This window comes from Micropterus salmoides, unplaced genomic scaffold (assembly GCF_014851395.1).
Source record: "Micropterus salmoides isolate LMB-PRFRI ecotype aquatic unplaced genomic scaffold, ASM1485139v1 Ms_hic_scaffold_2093, whole genome shotgun sequence".
NCBI lineage: Eukaryota > Metazoa > Chordata > Actinopteri > Centrarchiformes > Centrarchidae > Micropterus > Micropterus salmoides.
This window is the reverse complement of record NW_024041255.1, coordinates 14514-31134: the sequence shown is the minus strand read 5'-3', so window position 1 is coordinate 31134 and position 16621 is coordinate 14514. Positions and strand designations below refer to the sequence as shown.

At 43.9% G+C, this 16621-nt stretch overlaps 1 protein-coding gene across 2 annotated transcripts; it reads right to left on the bottom strand.

Moving 5' to 3' along the window:
• Positions 1 to 1071: 1071 nt before the first annotated feature.
• LOC119915371 (coiled-coil domain-containing protein 22-like) lies at positions 1072 to 15438 on the bottom strand. 2 transcript variants are annotated; one of them, XM_038734891.1, is made up of 16 exons: positions 15020 to 15437; positions 14757 to 14934; positions 13364 to 13496; positions 12914 to 13020; positions 12432 to 12516; positions 12128 to 12297; positions 9703 to 9918; positions 9445 to 9615; positions 4750 to 4869; positions 4550 to 4666; positions 4365 to 4466; positions 4152 to 4259; positions 3600 to 3695; positions 3257 to 3316; positions 3090 to 3164; positions 1072 to 1655 (listed from the first exon to the last, which is right to left on the bottom strand). In XM_038734891.1, the coding sequence occupies exons 1-16, from the start codon at positions 15067 to 15069 to the stop codon at positions 1542 to 1544; spliced, it is 1902 nt and encodes a 633-aa protein (XP_038590819.1). In that variant the 5' UTR covers positions 15070 to 15437; the 3' UTR covers positions 1072 to 1541. The 2 variants fall into 2 exon arrangements, with proteins under 2 accessions (XP_038590819.1, XP_038590820.1); XM_038734892.1 differs by lacking the exons at positions 1072 to 1655; positions 3090 to 3164; positions 3257 to 3316 and adding an exon at positions 3329 to 3476 and having other exon boundaries at positions 15020 to 15438.
• Positions 15439 to 16621: the final 1183 nt, after the last annotated feature.

Below are 16621 nucleotides of genomic sequence, written 5' to 3'. Positions count from 1 at the left end.
ATGATTCTTTTGTGGCTGTCCACCTCCACAGTTTGTCCAGTTAGAACAATGAATGACACTGTCATAGTCTTTGTTCTTGGGACTTGTTTATTGTAGAAATGGAAATCTAGTATGAGCAGAGGTGTGTGTGTGTAACAGTAAACAGAGACTGGGACTATGTTGTTTTTTTCATTTGTTGAAAAAGGTCTTATGTTGTGAGAGTACCCTGACAATCATCTTTGAAATTTTAACCTTGTCCTTCGTCCAATGTGAAATGTGTGAAAAGTGGTTCCAATGGGCAGTGCCTTGCTATGGACACCAGAGACCTGAAGAACGCGAGAAAATCAAAGTGGAATTGCTCTGTGCGCCTGTAATACATCGCATCCCACCAATAAAGCTTGTATGGACAAGGAAGTAATGGGAATAAAAAAATGATCCAAGATACACACATATGCACATTCTGAACAATTAAATATTTTTTTGTAATATATACACATAAACATCTTTATAAAATAAAAGTAGGCTAATATTTTGTCTATACACATACATGTGTATATATATATCTGGAAAATAATGTGCAGTGTCTATGTTTATATGTGTATACATTTAGAAAATGGACATGAGACTGCTTTGATATTGGCTGACTGTTATTCTCTGGTGGTCAGGGTCACCCTGAGGTGGTCTGCTGTCACTGTGAAGTGAAATGAGTCAGTGGAAACAGAAGGTTTTCTTGGCTGAATGTAGTAAGCTTTCTGTGAAAAACAGCGCGAGTGCTGGCTTGACTGTCGTTTTCCAAGTGGAGGCTGGCTTGACTTCAGTCGTTTTGAGATCCCCCCTGCAGTCACCTGCAGCTCATGTCAAGACTATCAAGTCGGTAAAAGTCAGCTGCAGTCATCTCGAACGAACCAAATCACGCACGAAAGCAGTGGTATTCGAAAACTTTTTCTGTCACGCCCCCTTCAGGAGCCAAAAATCATTAACAATCCAGGCGACTGAGAAAAACAAGATTCAGGTTAGCTAAATAACCTTGGTAGCAGCGTGGCCTTTTTGTGGTGCTCTATCCACCCCCCAGCTTGAGAACCACTGCACAACAACTAGTAAGGCATCTTTATTGAAGCTGGCACCGTATGTACAACAATCTTCTGCTGACAACATTTTTAATGGACATTCAGATTCATTCACTGCGTTCAAACAGAATCATGACGTGAATTAACTGCTAATGTCTGAAAATGATTCCTGTATTAAAAAGATATTAATCAAGATATCTTATGAAAACATTTCATACATCAATATGAATGGCTGTCCCTGTGAGGAGGACTGACAGCGCCCTCTGCTGTCCAGGTGATCGGACCAGGGACCAGCCGGAGGAACCTGATCCATCCGTCCCTGCAGGCTGTGCATTACCCTGCCTGGTTAGTCCCACGGTACAAATAGTTGCTGAAGAAAAGCAGGTCTGCAACAGAGGTGGGTGTTAGGGACCGCCTGTCTCTGCAGCGCTGTGTCCGGGTCCGGGTCTTTACACCACGTCAGCCTCAGCAGGCAGAGCGCAGCACTCGGAGCCTTCAGCCCTCTCGGACTTTGGCGGCGAGTGCAGAGTTCTCCTGTCGGATGGCCCTGTAGTCGTCCAGGATCCTCTCCAGGTTCGCCACCGTTTTGTTTCCGTTTTCAGTCTCAATCTGTGGACAAAATGTGATCAAGTGTAAACTTCCAAACCTGCTGCTGCATTTAAAAAGACTTAACATTTCAAGACACAGAAACATACGGACAACAGTTTCATTCATGCGTGTCCAGTACAGAGATCCTGCGACCTGCAGGGAGACTGTGACCCAGAGGGGTCAAGCTAAAGATGGAGCAGGATTTCTTTTTGGCTCAGTGAGCAGAGTGGAAATCTGTGTCTTTGAGTTTCTATGTTGCACTGTAGTGTCTTCTGGCGGTGAGCTGGCTAACTTCCTGTCAGCCCTCCTCTAACTTGAATGGGGGTGAAATAATAATCGTGCAGCTCTGATAGACTTTCCAAATGTTATTGACCAAATGGATCAAACTCTGATAGTGAAACAAGTCATGGGGTGCAGCGTTCAACAGCAGCTGGTTTGGCCGCTAGCCTCAGAGCACGGAGCACTTCCTGGGAGCTCGGAGGAATTGCAACGCTACCAAGCCGACCTATCACAGTTCTTGCATTGCTGCGATGTGTAGTTACATTTTCGAGAGATGCAGAGAGCAGCACACACTTTTGAGTTTTTTTTCCTTGTCAGTACTTCGTAAGTTTTGTTTTACAATAATAAAGTTTTGTTCCTGTTCACAGTCACTTACAGAACTATCAGTGTGTATGGGAAATGACAGAAGGTTAGAATATACTGTTACGGTGCTAAAGGTGCTATGAAAAAGTTGGGTGCAGCTAAATGAAAGGTTTAGGTGCACCAGTGCAACCAGTGCACAAAGTTAGTCTGGAGCGCTGACAGCTGAAATATGGAAAGTCAGTGAATGAAGTATGGAGGGACGCTGTGTCCAAAGTGTGATATGTTCAATGAAAATGAGAAAATCTTTTAACTGAACCACTACATTCACTTTGTAGATGAGCTCTCAGCTCATAGAGCATTTTAACTGACAGGGCATAAACAAATGCTTTTATTAAGTAAAGGACATGTGATTTATAGAACCAGCGTGTTTTTAGGTATCTGCAGCTCAGAGTTTATTCTGAAAAACATAAAACAGATCATGCATACATCCAGCAGTGCAGGAGTCTCTACACTGTGGAATAAATAAATGTACGATTCACCATCCGACCAGCAGCTCCGGGCTGTGGAAGAAGATGTGATGGGAAAATCCAGTCAGACTGTTCTTTCCTCTGCAGCACAGTCCTGTTGGAGGCATGAGTTGTACTATATTTATGTAACCTGACAGGAAACTACAACATGAGGACTGACCTCTTATTAAAAGGTCTGTTAGCAGTGACCAGGATGGAAATCAGGAGGACCTCGCCCTGCTCTGAGGCCCCGGCTGAACAATGAAGAGGCGATACTGCTTATAAAAACATAAGCTAGGCTAACCACACCCTGCAGCTCTCTCTGTACTGGAAGTAACAGATCTTCTCATGTGACTCTGAATCCTACCTGCTCCTCCAGATCCCGAATCTCCCTCAGGATGGTTCCTGTGTCCTCGATGGTTTGGATCAGCTGGTTACAGTTCTGCAGAAGAACGCAGGAGTGAGAGACGCTCTCTGATAGGTGTGATGCAGACATGATGACATGTAAGACAGTCAGACAACATGATGACGTACTTCATGCAGGGCGGCCAGGTACTTGTAGGATTTACGGACGGATTCGTCTTTTTTGGCGTCCTGCAAATAAAATGAAATGATCCATACATGAGAAACTGGTTTAGAGAATGCACAAGATTAAAAAGTAAAGATTCTGGTTCTAGATTCTGCAGCACTGTCCTTCAAAGAAACAGCCGTGTGAACCCGTGTGCCTTCGGTCGCTGCTGGTTCTGACACCGTGCTGAAATGAACATGAACCCAGTGTCCTGAGAGGACTCACACCAGTCATGTTTCTAATTTTCTTTACTTAAATTCTTTCACAGCCAGACAACAAACAGAACCGATAGAAGAACCCTCTGCTCACCTTGAAGACCAGCTCATCGGTCACAGCGAAGGTCCGGTCCAGCTTTCCTGTCAGGTTGTTGATCTCTTTCTGGAGCTCCTTAGTGTCTGATAGAATCTGCGTGGACACAGAGAAGATGTTACGGCGGAAAGCAGCTCCAGTGAGAGCTCCAGTCCACTGAACACTCACTGACATTAACTGAGTGGGCTATTGATGGACGGCACAGACATCATGAGACCAGAACACAGTGTGTGTAAAAGAAGTGGACCTAGATGTCACAACGTCTCCTGTTGGTTTGTGGACTACTGTTCTGAAGCCTTGATTTGGAATTTAGGCCGTCACCATCTTGGTTTTTGGACAAGACAAGACTCATTTTCTCATAGACGTCTATACAATCACACTTCTTTCTGCAGCCAGAGGAGTCGCCCCCTACCGGCTGTTTAAGGCACTTCAGCACTTTACAGACCCGGAGATTCCTGCTTGGGTCTGACATATGTCGCCTCGTGTCTCAATACAAACTGGATCTATCTTCATGTATCTGCCATGTCCTGTTAATTTGCTCTAAAATTGTACCTTTGTAATTTCCTCCTTCTGTTTCTTGATGTTGCTGACAATCTCCAGGATCCTCTGCGTGTATGCTGAGCGGGACGCGTCCTGAGGAAGGTTTTCTAACTCTGTCGCCTATGTTGGACAGACAAAGCTGTGTCAGCATGACGTCCAGCACCTACAGTAGCCTGTGAACACACCTGAGCTAATAAAGAAAGAAATGTAAACTCAGTCCAGTACCAGCTGTTTGTACATCTCTTCCTTCTTTCTGGCCTCCTCTGTGGACACACGGATTTTGTCATGCAGAGACTTGATCTCTGACAGCTTTCTGGACGACTCCATCTGAGGAAACACACTAACACAATCAGAGTGTGTGTTCACTGAAGCAGATACAGCCACATGTCTGTGAACACAGCAGCACTCACCTCCTGGCTGCTGCAGATCTCTTTGAGTCTGCGGTGCTCGTCGATGAGCGGGGCGCGGTGCTTCTCCCACTGAGAGGCCAGGTGCACCACCCTCTTGGCGCTCGCCTCCACCTGAGCCTGGAGGAACAAATGCAGGTGTCCACTCAGTGCTCTGTTGGGTTTGATGCCAGCAGGTCCAGACTCTAACTTAGCCCTCCTACCTGAAGCTTCAGCATGTTGTTTTCAGCATCTGGCAGCAGGTCGATGGTTTTCTTCTTCACCTGCATCTTCTCCTCTCTGTCAGCGTTTCCCAGCTCTCTCTGCTTCAACTCATCCATCACCTACAGCAACACCAAACAAGTTAACTCCTGATGGACTACAGAGGGTTGTTCACTAATCAAGTGTTTGGAACTAAAGCTCCATAATTTGGGGGACGTAAACAGAAAGTATAACATTAGCATGTTGTTAAGCTGATGATATACGGAGCAACTTTTAGAGCAATGGTGCTGGGCAATGTTCCCGTCAAAGGTATTGAATAAAGATTACTACCGTAATCCCCTTCCCCCACCACTCACCCTGCCCCACTGCTATCTGTTCAAAACATAGTCGCACTTGCCACTTGGATTTACAGAGCTATCACTGGATCACTGTGATACTGAAGGAAACTTAAAAACATGTAGATTCTCAGGCAGGTTCTGCAGCAACTCTCTTCTCTGATATCAAAGTGGATTTTTATTGGATGTTTATTCGATATGGACATTGGAGATAATGCTATGCTCTCTTTGACTGAGTAATGGCTCAGAGACCCAGCATGCACCTGTCCCTCACATCTCAGGTACCTGTCTTTAATGAAAGACGGGTGAGACTCAAAAGACATCTTTTAAAGGGTCGGCCTGCTCAATAATGGTTGGACCTAATGAGAGGAAAGTGGAAAAACATAGGAGAGATGGAGAACATAAGAGAAGTGGCCTGTACTACAAAGGGAGTTCAACCTACTCAGAATTAGGGTTGACAGACTTTGACTGCCTACCTACTGTGGTGTTAAATTATGACAGCGAATAAGATGTTGGTTAGTTGAGTCTGTGTTAACTTAATTGGAGTTGGTGCACATTCATTAAAAGGGGCTCATTCGGCCATGCGGGCAGAGTTTTTTCACAATGGCGCATGCTCCATATTTTCCCCAGAAGAACGCATGATGATATTGTCAGGTAGTGATGTGTCCGTCCGTATCGAGGCTTCAAAGTGTGTGTCGAGTAACGCAGGAAGCTTTTTGTGAAGCGCGTATCGAGGCTTGTGTTGATTAGTATGTGGTGACGTTCGAAGCCTCGCGAACCGGCCGTACTGACCGATTCAGGAGGTGGTTCGCGGGTTTGGCGTGCGATTCGAAAGGAGCAGCAAAATGCAGTGGACCCTCCTCAACATTTTGTGGACTTTTGAACTTGAAATTGAACACAATTAGATTTTATCAACAGCTCATTTTAAATGACTAAAAAAGTTTATCAACTTTGATCAAATAAGATCAAAAATTGTGATAAACAGAGGAAAAGAAAGTGTTGACATGTTTTTTTACATTTTGTGGCTTTGGTTAGAATTAAACTCTTACCCCATATTACAGTAATAATTATTTTCTAAAGCAGGTAAAATCATCTCCAAAAATGAAACCGCCTGAAGCCCAGCACTGTCGAAGTGTTATTTTTAAATAAAGATGAATAAAATGTTGTCTCTATTATCTAAAGTCACAAACCAAGTTATCATAACCCTCTCCCTTGTTTCCACTTTCCTTTTGACCCTTTCATCGTATCATAAAGACACACCTTATTAAAAAGCTAATCAGTCATGTATTGGCATCACACACATCATTCATTAATTCAAAGCTTCACACACCAAAGCCGTGTTCCCGTTATAATCACTCTGCCTGTTTTACATTTATTGTCCACTGGATGGCACACTAGAGCAAATCAAGCACCGTGAAGCTTCGGCCCATGAGTGAACCAAATGGATGGAAAGCTTCAATGCTTCATGAAGCTTCATCTCGCCATCACTTGTGTCAGGACCGGGTCAGGATAGGAGGAGTTTAAAGACGTTAACGGCAAAATCTAACACTGTGGCCTCCAACAAATCCAGGTTGAGCTTGTTGGCAGTGCATCGAGTAACTTTGTAATTATCTTCACAGTATTCTTGTTGTAATTCTCTATTTAGTATTTTATGTACTTTTCTTTTATGTCCAATATGATAAAGACATAAAGGTACAACTGTATATTAGGTCCACTGTAATAAAACCAGCCAGGGGAGTGAGGTAATAATCTGAGAAAAAAAACTCACTGGTAAAGTAATAAACTTGAATAACCTCTGAAATCGTAGTCAGACATTTATTAGAGAAAATAGCGTTTTTTTTGTCAAGCAACCAGATCACTTCACTTTGTAAGGCTGCAACATTTCTCACACACACACACACACACACACACACACACCTCTGCCGTGTATTATGCCTGCAGTGGAAAATTATATTATAGCCTACTTCTCAATCCAATTTAGCAATGAGGAAAGCCTCATGATTTCAGCCTCCAATCACATTATCATTATATGCACTGGGACTTTAGAGACAGTGATGTTGTTTCGCTCATGGTAAAATCCTGTCTCAGACTGTTAGAACTTCTGTGGAGTGTGATTGTGTGTCCTTAAACAACACGCCTCCACCAACACGTGCAAAAAACAGCAGGTGTGTGAGTGCATGTGCAGATTCACAGGTGGAAACCAGAATGCAGGTAAAAGATATTTAAAACGGCGTCATGTCAGTCAACCACGTACAGTATAGATGACGTACAGATGCACTGTGTAGGTGAACAGCCGGTCTTACATTTACCATTACTAATGACCTCCTTATTGCATCAGACAAAGGACTTGTCTCTGTACTGGTTTTATTAGATCTTAGTGCTGCATTTGATACCATTGACCATCAGATCCTATTGCAGAGACTGGAACATTTCATTGGCATTAAAGGAACCACTCTAAGCTGGTTTAAGTCCTATTTATCAGATCGATTTCAGTTTGTACATGTTAACGATGAGTCCTCCATGCACGCCAAAGTTACTCATGGAGTTCCTCAAGGATCTGTCCTTGGACCAATCCTCTTCACTTTATATATGCTTCCTTTAGGCAATATTATCAGGAAACATTCCATAAGCTTTCATTGTTATGCAGATGATACTCAGTTATATCTATCGATCAAGCCAGATGAAACTCATCAGTTAGCTAAACTTCAAATGTGCCTTCAGGATGTTAAAACCTGGATGAGCTGTAATTTTCTTATGTTAAACTCAGATAAAACTGAAGTTATTGTTCTGGGGCCTAAGCACCTCCGTGACGCATTATCTAAAGATATAGTTTCCCTGGATGGCATCGCCTTGGCCTCCAGCACCACTGTGAGGAATCTTGGAGTTATCTTTGATCAGGACATGTCGTTTAAGTCCCACATTAAGCAAAATTCAAGGACCGCCTTTTTTCACCTACGTAATATTGCGAAAATCAGGAACATCCTGTCTAAAAATGATGCAGAAAAACTAGTCCATGCATTTGTTACTTCTAGGCTGGATTACTGCAATTCCTTATTATCAGGCTGCTCGAAAAAGTCCATTAAGACTCTTCAGCTGATCCAGAATGCTGCAGCACGTGTTCTGACAGGAACCAGGAAAAGAGATCACATTTCTCCTGTTTTAGCTTCTTTGCATTGGCTTCCAGTAAAATCCAGAATAGAATTTAAAATCATTCTTCTTACCTACAAAGCTCTTAATGGTCAGGCACCATCTTATCTTAAAGAGCTCATAGTACCTTACTACCCCACCAGAGCACTGCGCTCCCAGAATGCAGGGTTACTTGTGGTTCCTAGAGTCTCCAAAAGTAGACTAGGAGCCAGAGCGTTCAGCTATCAAGCTCCTCTCCTGTGGAACCAGGTTCCAGTTTGGGTTCAGGAGGCAGACACCATCTCCACATTTAAGAGTAGGCTTAAGACTTTCCTCTTTGATAAAGCTTATAGTTAGGGCTGGCTCAGGTAGTCCTGAACCATCCCTTAGTTATGCTGCTATAGGCCTAGACTGCCGGGGGATTTCCCATGATGCACTGAGCTCCTCTCTCCTCTACTTTCTCTCCCTCTATATGCAACCTTATCCCATTATTGCATGTTACTAACACAACTTCTCCCCTTTCTGGTAGTCTTGTGCTTTCTCGTCCCTCTCCTCTCTCCTCCTATCACTTCCTGCAGGTTTTCTGGCTCTGGAGCTGTGGAGTCTGGATCTGTGGCTGCGGGTCGCCTGCTGCCCCCGTGTTCCTGCTCGACACCCTCTACTGCAACGACTATTGTTGCTAGTCTTATTGTTATTATAATCATTAACATTACGATGGTTACCATTAACACTATTATAATATCTGTACCATTTTTCATTTAGTTTATAGCAACATTACCTTCGCTGTCTGTACCTCTGTGTGTATATTGTGTAGGCTGCCTCCCTCCCCTCTCTCTCTCCTTACATCCCTCTCTCTCTCTCTCTCTCTCTCTTTCTCTCTCTCTCTCTTTCACTCTCTTCTCTCTCTCTTTCTCTCTCTCTCTCTCTCTCACCCCAACCGGTCGAGGCAGATGGCCGCCCACCCTGAGCCATGGTTCTGCTCGAGGTTTCTGCCTCTTAAAAGGAAGTTTTTCCTTGCCTCTGTCGCCTAGTGCTTGCTCTTGGTGGGAACTGTTGGGCTTCTGTAAATATCATAGAGTTCGGTCTAGACCTGCTCTTTTATGAAAAGCGCTGTGAGATAACTGTTGTTGTGATTTGGCGCTATATAAATAAAATTGAATTGAATTGAACCATCACAATCTAAGATCATGTCCTGGTTCTGTCGTGAGTCTATCAGGTTCAGCTGAGGTGTGTTACCTGAGATTTAGTGATGCTCATGTGCTTCATGTCTGCTGCCAGCTGGTCCACGTCACTGCAGAGCTGCTGGAACTGCTGCTGGAACGAAGCCAGCTCCTCCTGCTGACGGAGCTGGATATCGATCTCTGACTGGTGCCCAGTGGGGACGGAGCTGGGTACTGGTGCCGCCTCCTGGAGGGGGCAGGGACACACTTTAAACTCTTACTGCAGAGACATTTGCTGTGCATGTTAGTGTTGTGCTCATGGAGCAGACCTCACCTGTGTGAAGGTGAATTTCTGGGTGTGGGTGAAGTGGGTACCCTTGGACATGACTTTGTCAGAGGGGGCGAAACCTCTGAAGGCCTGCAGGAGCTCCGACAGGTCTGAGGCGGAGCGAGGCCCGCCAAAGGCACTTTCAGGAGAGGGCAGAGCAGCAGAACGCAGCTGCTCCTCGATGCGTTTCCTCAGCCGGGTCAGCTTCCTGGAGCGGTACTCCTGTTCAGACAGAACTATGTTTTCAGTGGTGTATAAAAACCTTACATAATGAACGATTATGTTTTTATTACCTTAGAACGAGCCTTTTTTTTTTCTACATAATCGCGGGGACCCTCTTCTATGGAGGTCGCCGTATTTTGTCGTCATGTTTCTACTGTAGCCGACAACAAACAAACAGCGCTACAGAGCACGTTTCGTCATCACGGCGTTCTTCTTCTGCTTGTGTAATTCCGGCAATGTAGACGGCCATTATTACATTAAATACGTACACAGAAGAAGAAGAAGGACTAATAATAATAATAATACTAATGATAATAATAATCTACAGTCTCTGAGTAGTCTTCTGGTTTGTTAGAAGAGAAGTGGATTTGGACAACTGAATGAGCACACACGTGTTATTTAGCAGGAGAGCTGACAGCCTGTGGATCTTTATACCATGAAGCCAGAGGAGTCGGACAGATGCAGACAGCTGACAGCAGAATTCAGGCATTTTGTGGATTTTCCCAGATGGAAGGCTATAATGTGGGACAGATGTTTTCAAAGCGGTGCTGAAGTTGTCTGTTTTCTGCTGGACAGGTAATTAACTTAAGTTTGTCAGACTTTAGCGATGCAAATGAAAACTGTTGTTTGATAGCTTTAGGTATTAGCTGGCCATAATCACCGAGACATGACATGATGAAATATGGATTAATTTCATGTCACCTACTTATTCTCCAGCCTGTGGTTTGGCTTTGCCGACAATCAGCTGATCAGTAACAATACGGCAATAAAACCGTAAGGTTAGCTTAGAGCATGGAAGCATCAGCCAGCTAAACTTTTCTGACTGGTAGAATAAAATGTATTGTTAGTTGGATTGGTTTATTCTCTAGCGCTGTGCTTTGGCTTGTGGTGTTATGTTAGTTGGATTAATTTCTCTGTCTGTCTGTCTGTAATGTGCCCTTACCTTCCTGAGACAAACAGCTGATGAATATTATTGGTAATGAGACGGTAACAGCAGGGAAGCTCAGATCAGCAGCTAAACTTCACATTTTACTGCCCTGGTGGAAAACATGTATTGTAATAATTATATAATTTGCATTTAAAAACATTATTGGATATTGCTTCGACCACTGTGCACACAAATGTGTAATTTGTGCTTTCACATAATAAATGTCCATTAAAACGTTGCACTGTTTTACCACAAGCTGAAATTATGGCTGTCAGTACTGCGTTTCTACTACTGTTACTACTGTGTTTCTGTTGTATTTCAAAAAATTAAAAAAGACATTTTGGTAATATTTGCATGCTTATCTAATTAAGCAAAGTAAGAGGAGCCTTGATCCTCACCTAACAATGCCTTTGTAAACTTCATGTATTATGTGGTTTATAATGGACTGCAGATGGTGCAGAAACAGTGAGGCTTACATTGTCCTGGTATCTGTCAGTGGTCATACTGATAGTTTTTGAGATGTTCTTTATTTATTGTGGTATGTCAGTCCAGATGAGCCAACCCTCCCAAGATGTAAAATACTGTATTACAGGAGTATGAGACATCATGTAGCACTTAATTTCTTCAGGTGGCTGTTGTTTATTAATGAACAAGATAATAATATTCAAAAAAAAGGTTTGGTTTTACTGAATAATTAAGTGAATATAATTTCTTAATATATCTATCTAAAGAAACCTGATTTCCTGACTGACAACTCTCTGCTATCTCATAGATGACATCTTTGTCCCGTCTCAGGTAGCTATACTACTCGCTTGGATAGGGGAGGGGGGGGGTACAATTCGTAATCCTCACCACTAGAGGTCACTAAACCTTACACACTGAACCTTTAAACATGGCTTCCTAACTTTGCTTCTTGATTGAGTTGCTTGTTGTCATTTTGCAGAGCTACCGCCGCCCCTCCAAACACTGGCTTTACAGATATGGTAAAGTGGCTGTAAAACTTGCTGGCGTATCAAGCGTAAAGTACCTCCAAACTGCTGACCCCTTGTCTGCTCCCTGCTCCCTCCATGCTATGTTAGCTCTTCTAGCAAAATATTCGGGCCTACCGGTGCACTGCTGACGCATCGAGCACTATGCATGTAAGTAAATTTATTAGACTGGATATCTGATATCAGTATTGGATCAGTGCGTCCTTTTTACAGCCCTTTCAGCGAGGTCAGTAGAACAGACGGAACAACACTGTGGAACATAGGTCTGAGTGTAGTGAGTGTGGTGAGTTGCCTGTGGCGTGAGGCGGGACAGGAGTCCCTGACTGTTCCACTCGCTGTCCCACTCCTGAGCAGCACTCAGCTCAGCGGTGTGCTGCTCCAGTATGGACGCCACCACAGAGGCATGATGGGAAGGCTGGGCGGTCACAGGAAGGAGAAAGTCCCGCTGGTACTCCTTCACCTCTGAAACCAGAGCACACTTTATTCCCTCAACACGTCTTTCACAATCAGGCCAATGTGAATACTATTTGACTTAAACTCATGATGGACGAGGGTGAAACAGGGGACGGAGCGTGTGAATGGGAGGCGTCCTGTACCTCTGAGCTGCTTCTTTCCTGGCGCTCTGGAGCTGTGTGGTAAACTGAGCGGCTGGGCGTGGAAGCTGTGCAGAACTCCTGAAGTCTAAACAGGGAAAACAGTTCACATGTCAGAAACGACAGACACACTCTCTGAGCACGTTACATCATGAACAAGTTAACAGAGGCTGAGATGGAAGTCAGTCATGTAGGAACGTCCTGATCCCTGTTCACGTCATTTACTACTGAGGGAGTTTAGTTTAACCACATTTTTTTCTGGGTGTTCTTACATTCAGAGACACCATGTCTGACAACTGAGGAGTATGAAAAAAATATAACCTGCATCTCCGCTTCTCTTTCTTTGGTTACATATTTGTCCTACAGAATAAATAAAAGCTACTCTAAACATGCCTGGACGGCCCCTCTCCTGATCCTGGACTCGAGACATCCCCCTGAATGAAAGCTGTTTTTCAGACATGAAAATACAACGTTAGAGAGTTTACTTGTGTTTCACTGTGCAGTGGCAGTCTGCAGTTTGGAGGCAGCCAGGGAACAGCCAGCTGGGCTCTGATTGCAGCAGCGATGGCTCTCTGGAGGACCACCGATTTACCTGCAGGAAGACAGGACGGCTTAGGATGACTCATCAAACAAAGTGCTTCGTCATGCCAACATCAGCTTAAGGAACTGGAGAGCTGAGAAGGAGCCTGAGTGGACAACAGACTTCCTGTTCCTGTCAGGTTTACTTCTAAACCTCCAGACGGTTTTCTGGGACAGAGTTTGTTCACCAAAGAGACGTTTCAAGCCTCAGACCTAAAATAATGACTACAGGAAAGCAGGATTATATCACTTTACATTATGGCACAAATAAAATGTAAGGACGTAACGACAAGTCTGCAGTATTTCTGCTGGTGATGTTAAAGCGTGATGATGACAGACAGACAGGTGTCCTGTACCTGTCGGCTGGTCTGAGGCTTCTGCACTCTCTCTGGGCAGCTTCTCCACCAGGAACATGAGCAGGGAGCGGATCTCCGGCTCGTTGCTGTACAGAAAGGTCTGGTAGCCGATCTCTCCTTTATATCCAACGTCCTGCAAACCAACAGTGAAACATATTAGGAAATCTACTGTGGAACTACTGCTAATTCTGATTAAGTGTCTTCAAAAGGATTCACATCGTAAAACAGAAAAAGACAATACCTTCAAGCTCACGCTATATTTCAAGCTTTCAGCCGCATGGTCTTCCTCTTTGTGTGTAGTTTTTCGTCAATTCACATTTACACCTGAGCAAATCCCATCTAAGGAGAAAGACTACGACTGAAAGCTCCAGGACAACTAATAAGGGGACTTTGATTTATGATCGTCTTTAGAGTCTCTCTCACACTAGGGATGTCACGAGAACCGATTATTGTTATTATACTTCGGTACCAAGTCACTACCAGAATACTGAAAACATGTCTGTACTCATTTTGCTGGGTACCGAAGGTACCAGAGATCCAACATGCGGAAGGTAGAGCGGTAATGCTGCTGCAGCAACATCTCCGCCTCAACTCGTAGAATAGAAATGAGTCGTGTATGGAAACCGGGTGAAGTTAGTTTCGCAGCTGTTTCCTTCAACAGCTCCTATCAAAGCCTTGATTTCTCCCAGTTGGAGAGCTAATTCAGGCAGCCGTTTCACAGTTTGATCACCTGAAAATCACCAAAGATGACGATGCAGTTTGCAGCACTAAGAACTAAACGTTTGTCCAATGCTCCTGTTACTGAAGGAGGAGTTAGGGACCGTATGAAAAGGTCAATAAGATCCATTTCAATAATCAATAACTGTTTTGTTTTTCAATATAAAAATCTCAGCCAACTGCCAGTACAGATAATGACCACCCTTAAACATTTCACACCTGAGAGTTTGGAGAGAAAAAGTTACGAAAATGAAATAATTAATTTAATTAAATATGCACAGTACAAGATTGCTAATTTCTGAATATACTGATCAAACCACCCCTCCTCTGTCACCCTCTCTTTCTCAGCTGTAAGTTCTTTGTAATGTTCAGATGTTTTATTAAAGGAGTGTATGTTGAAGTATATGATGGGATTTATTGTTTTGGTTTTGTTTATTACCCTGGTATCGAATTGGTATCGAGACTCGTGGAATCTTACTTTTATCTGTATTGACTGATTGGTTTTAGGTATCCTGACATCCCTACTTCACATCACAAAAACGGTCTTCCCCGGAGAACCACAGGTGTCCATCCTGAAACAGTGTGTTTATAGTAATGTTCTGATCCAAACAGCGACTGGAAGGACTGACTCCACTCATCCTGAGTAAGGTAGGACCACAGCTCAGGTGTGTCTTACCTGACAGGCCTGTGCCAGGCTCATGCCCACCCTGAAGCGGGCAGACATGCCCGGAGGGAGGGAGGTGGGCAGCCCGCCGCCCAGGCCCGGATCGATCACTCTGATACATCTGACCACCGCCTCCACGATCAGCTCGCAGGTGAACAGCTTGATGCTGTCGGTCTCCTCGCTTACCTCCCTGTGGCCAGAACAGGTTAAACTCAGTCACACAGGTGACACACGCACACCTGTCCGTGAATAAAAAGTGGAGGGACGTAACTTACGTGCCGACTTGTTTGAGGGCGTGAATCAGAATCTTGTCAACTTCTTCCATCGTGAAGTTTTTCTGGAGATAAATGCTAACGTTGCTAGCTGACAGACAGGGTTACAGTAGAGCACCTGGTGCTAGCAGGGTAATTGATTAACATCCAGTTAGGTCGTGTGTTTCTCCCGGGTTAAAGCAGGCTAACGCTTCCATCCTCTGATAGCTAACTCAGCTAACGTTCATTAGCTAGGCTGCCGCTCCGCATACGCTGACTGACGCCATTGTAGTTCTCCGTGTCGCTACGAACGAGATGTCTATGTGATGAAAGATTGTTCCTACAAACTGAAGCCAAGCTGCTCCAAACGTTACAAATCTGACATTAGTGAGTCTGCTTCAGAGTGGAAGTGAAGTGATGGGGTAATGGAGCGGCGGGGTTTCTGGGAGGTGGAGTTTAATCTCGGCTGACTGTCGTAGAGAACAGAGGGGGATGAGCTATTTAGAAATACACTTCCCAGCATGCAATACAGAGACAGTCTCATGACCGGAAAGGTGCTGGATGTAATGCGAGGTGCGTTCTTGATGACGGCGACTGACTATCGCCGACTTGATCATGGGGTAAGGCCATCGTTGAAACAGTGAAGCCGACCAAAGCCTGCATGCAGGCCCAAAAATGACGTCAAAACCCTGTGACATTCCGTCGCCCATGAGATGTAACTGTATTGCTTACATTTATTGGTGCCAACAGGACGTAGCCCTGTAGCCTAGTTGTATTTATTGGTCCAAAACTGGCTTCACTGCTCTCCATTCAAACCAGCAGGGTGGCTTTGTCCAGTAATATACTGTCTGTGGACTTGAAAGTCTAAGGTAAGCTGCAGGTGACTGCAGGGGCGTGGAATAGAAACGGCGCCGTCAAGTCGGACACATTCTACCTGCGTGAGCTTACTGTGAGCTGAGATCAATGACCAGGCAAATACAAGTGTGGTTCCAACTTGGTGCAGTCGGAGAAAAGCAACTGTGGCCGCCGGACTCGGCGCCTGCAGCCGCAGCCGCCTTGCTCCCTTTTTTCCCTCTTTATTTACAATTCACAAAAAAATACAAAATTTAATTAAATAGATAATTATGAAATTATAATCAATTTCTATTCATTCATTCAACAGTTATTGTTCAGCTCTTCCTTCTGTGTCACCATATCTTTACTATGTCATACATTGTAGTTTTGAGAGTGTTGTTACAAATCTGAAAGATCGTAGATTTTTACATACAACCAGAGAAAACAAAACAAAACTATCTCAAGTTTTAGCTGAGAGGAGACATATTGGTGATTGTATATAACTACAGATAAGTTACATTGAGTTCTGAGAACACCAGTTATTACGTGATAGGTATCTGTTTATCCTACATTAAACACTAAATATTGCAGCATAACACAGTTTTTGTATTGGCTGGTGTGTATCCGACAGTACTTGTAAAGAAGATAAATAAATCTTTAATTCATTCCTGAAACAATTCAACATGGGTTTTTGCTTCTTCCATTTGCATACGTGAATATGATATTTTCACATAATTATGATAATGTTGACCATCTCACATATTTCCTTGGACAGGTTATCATTGTATAATA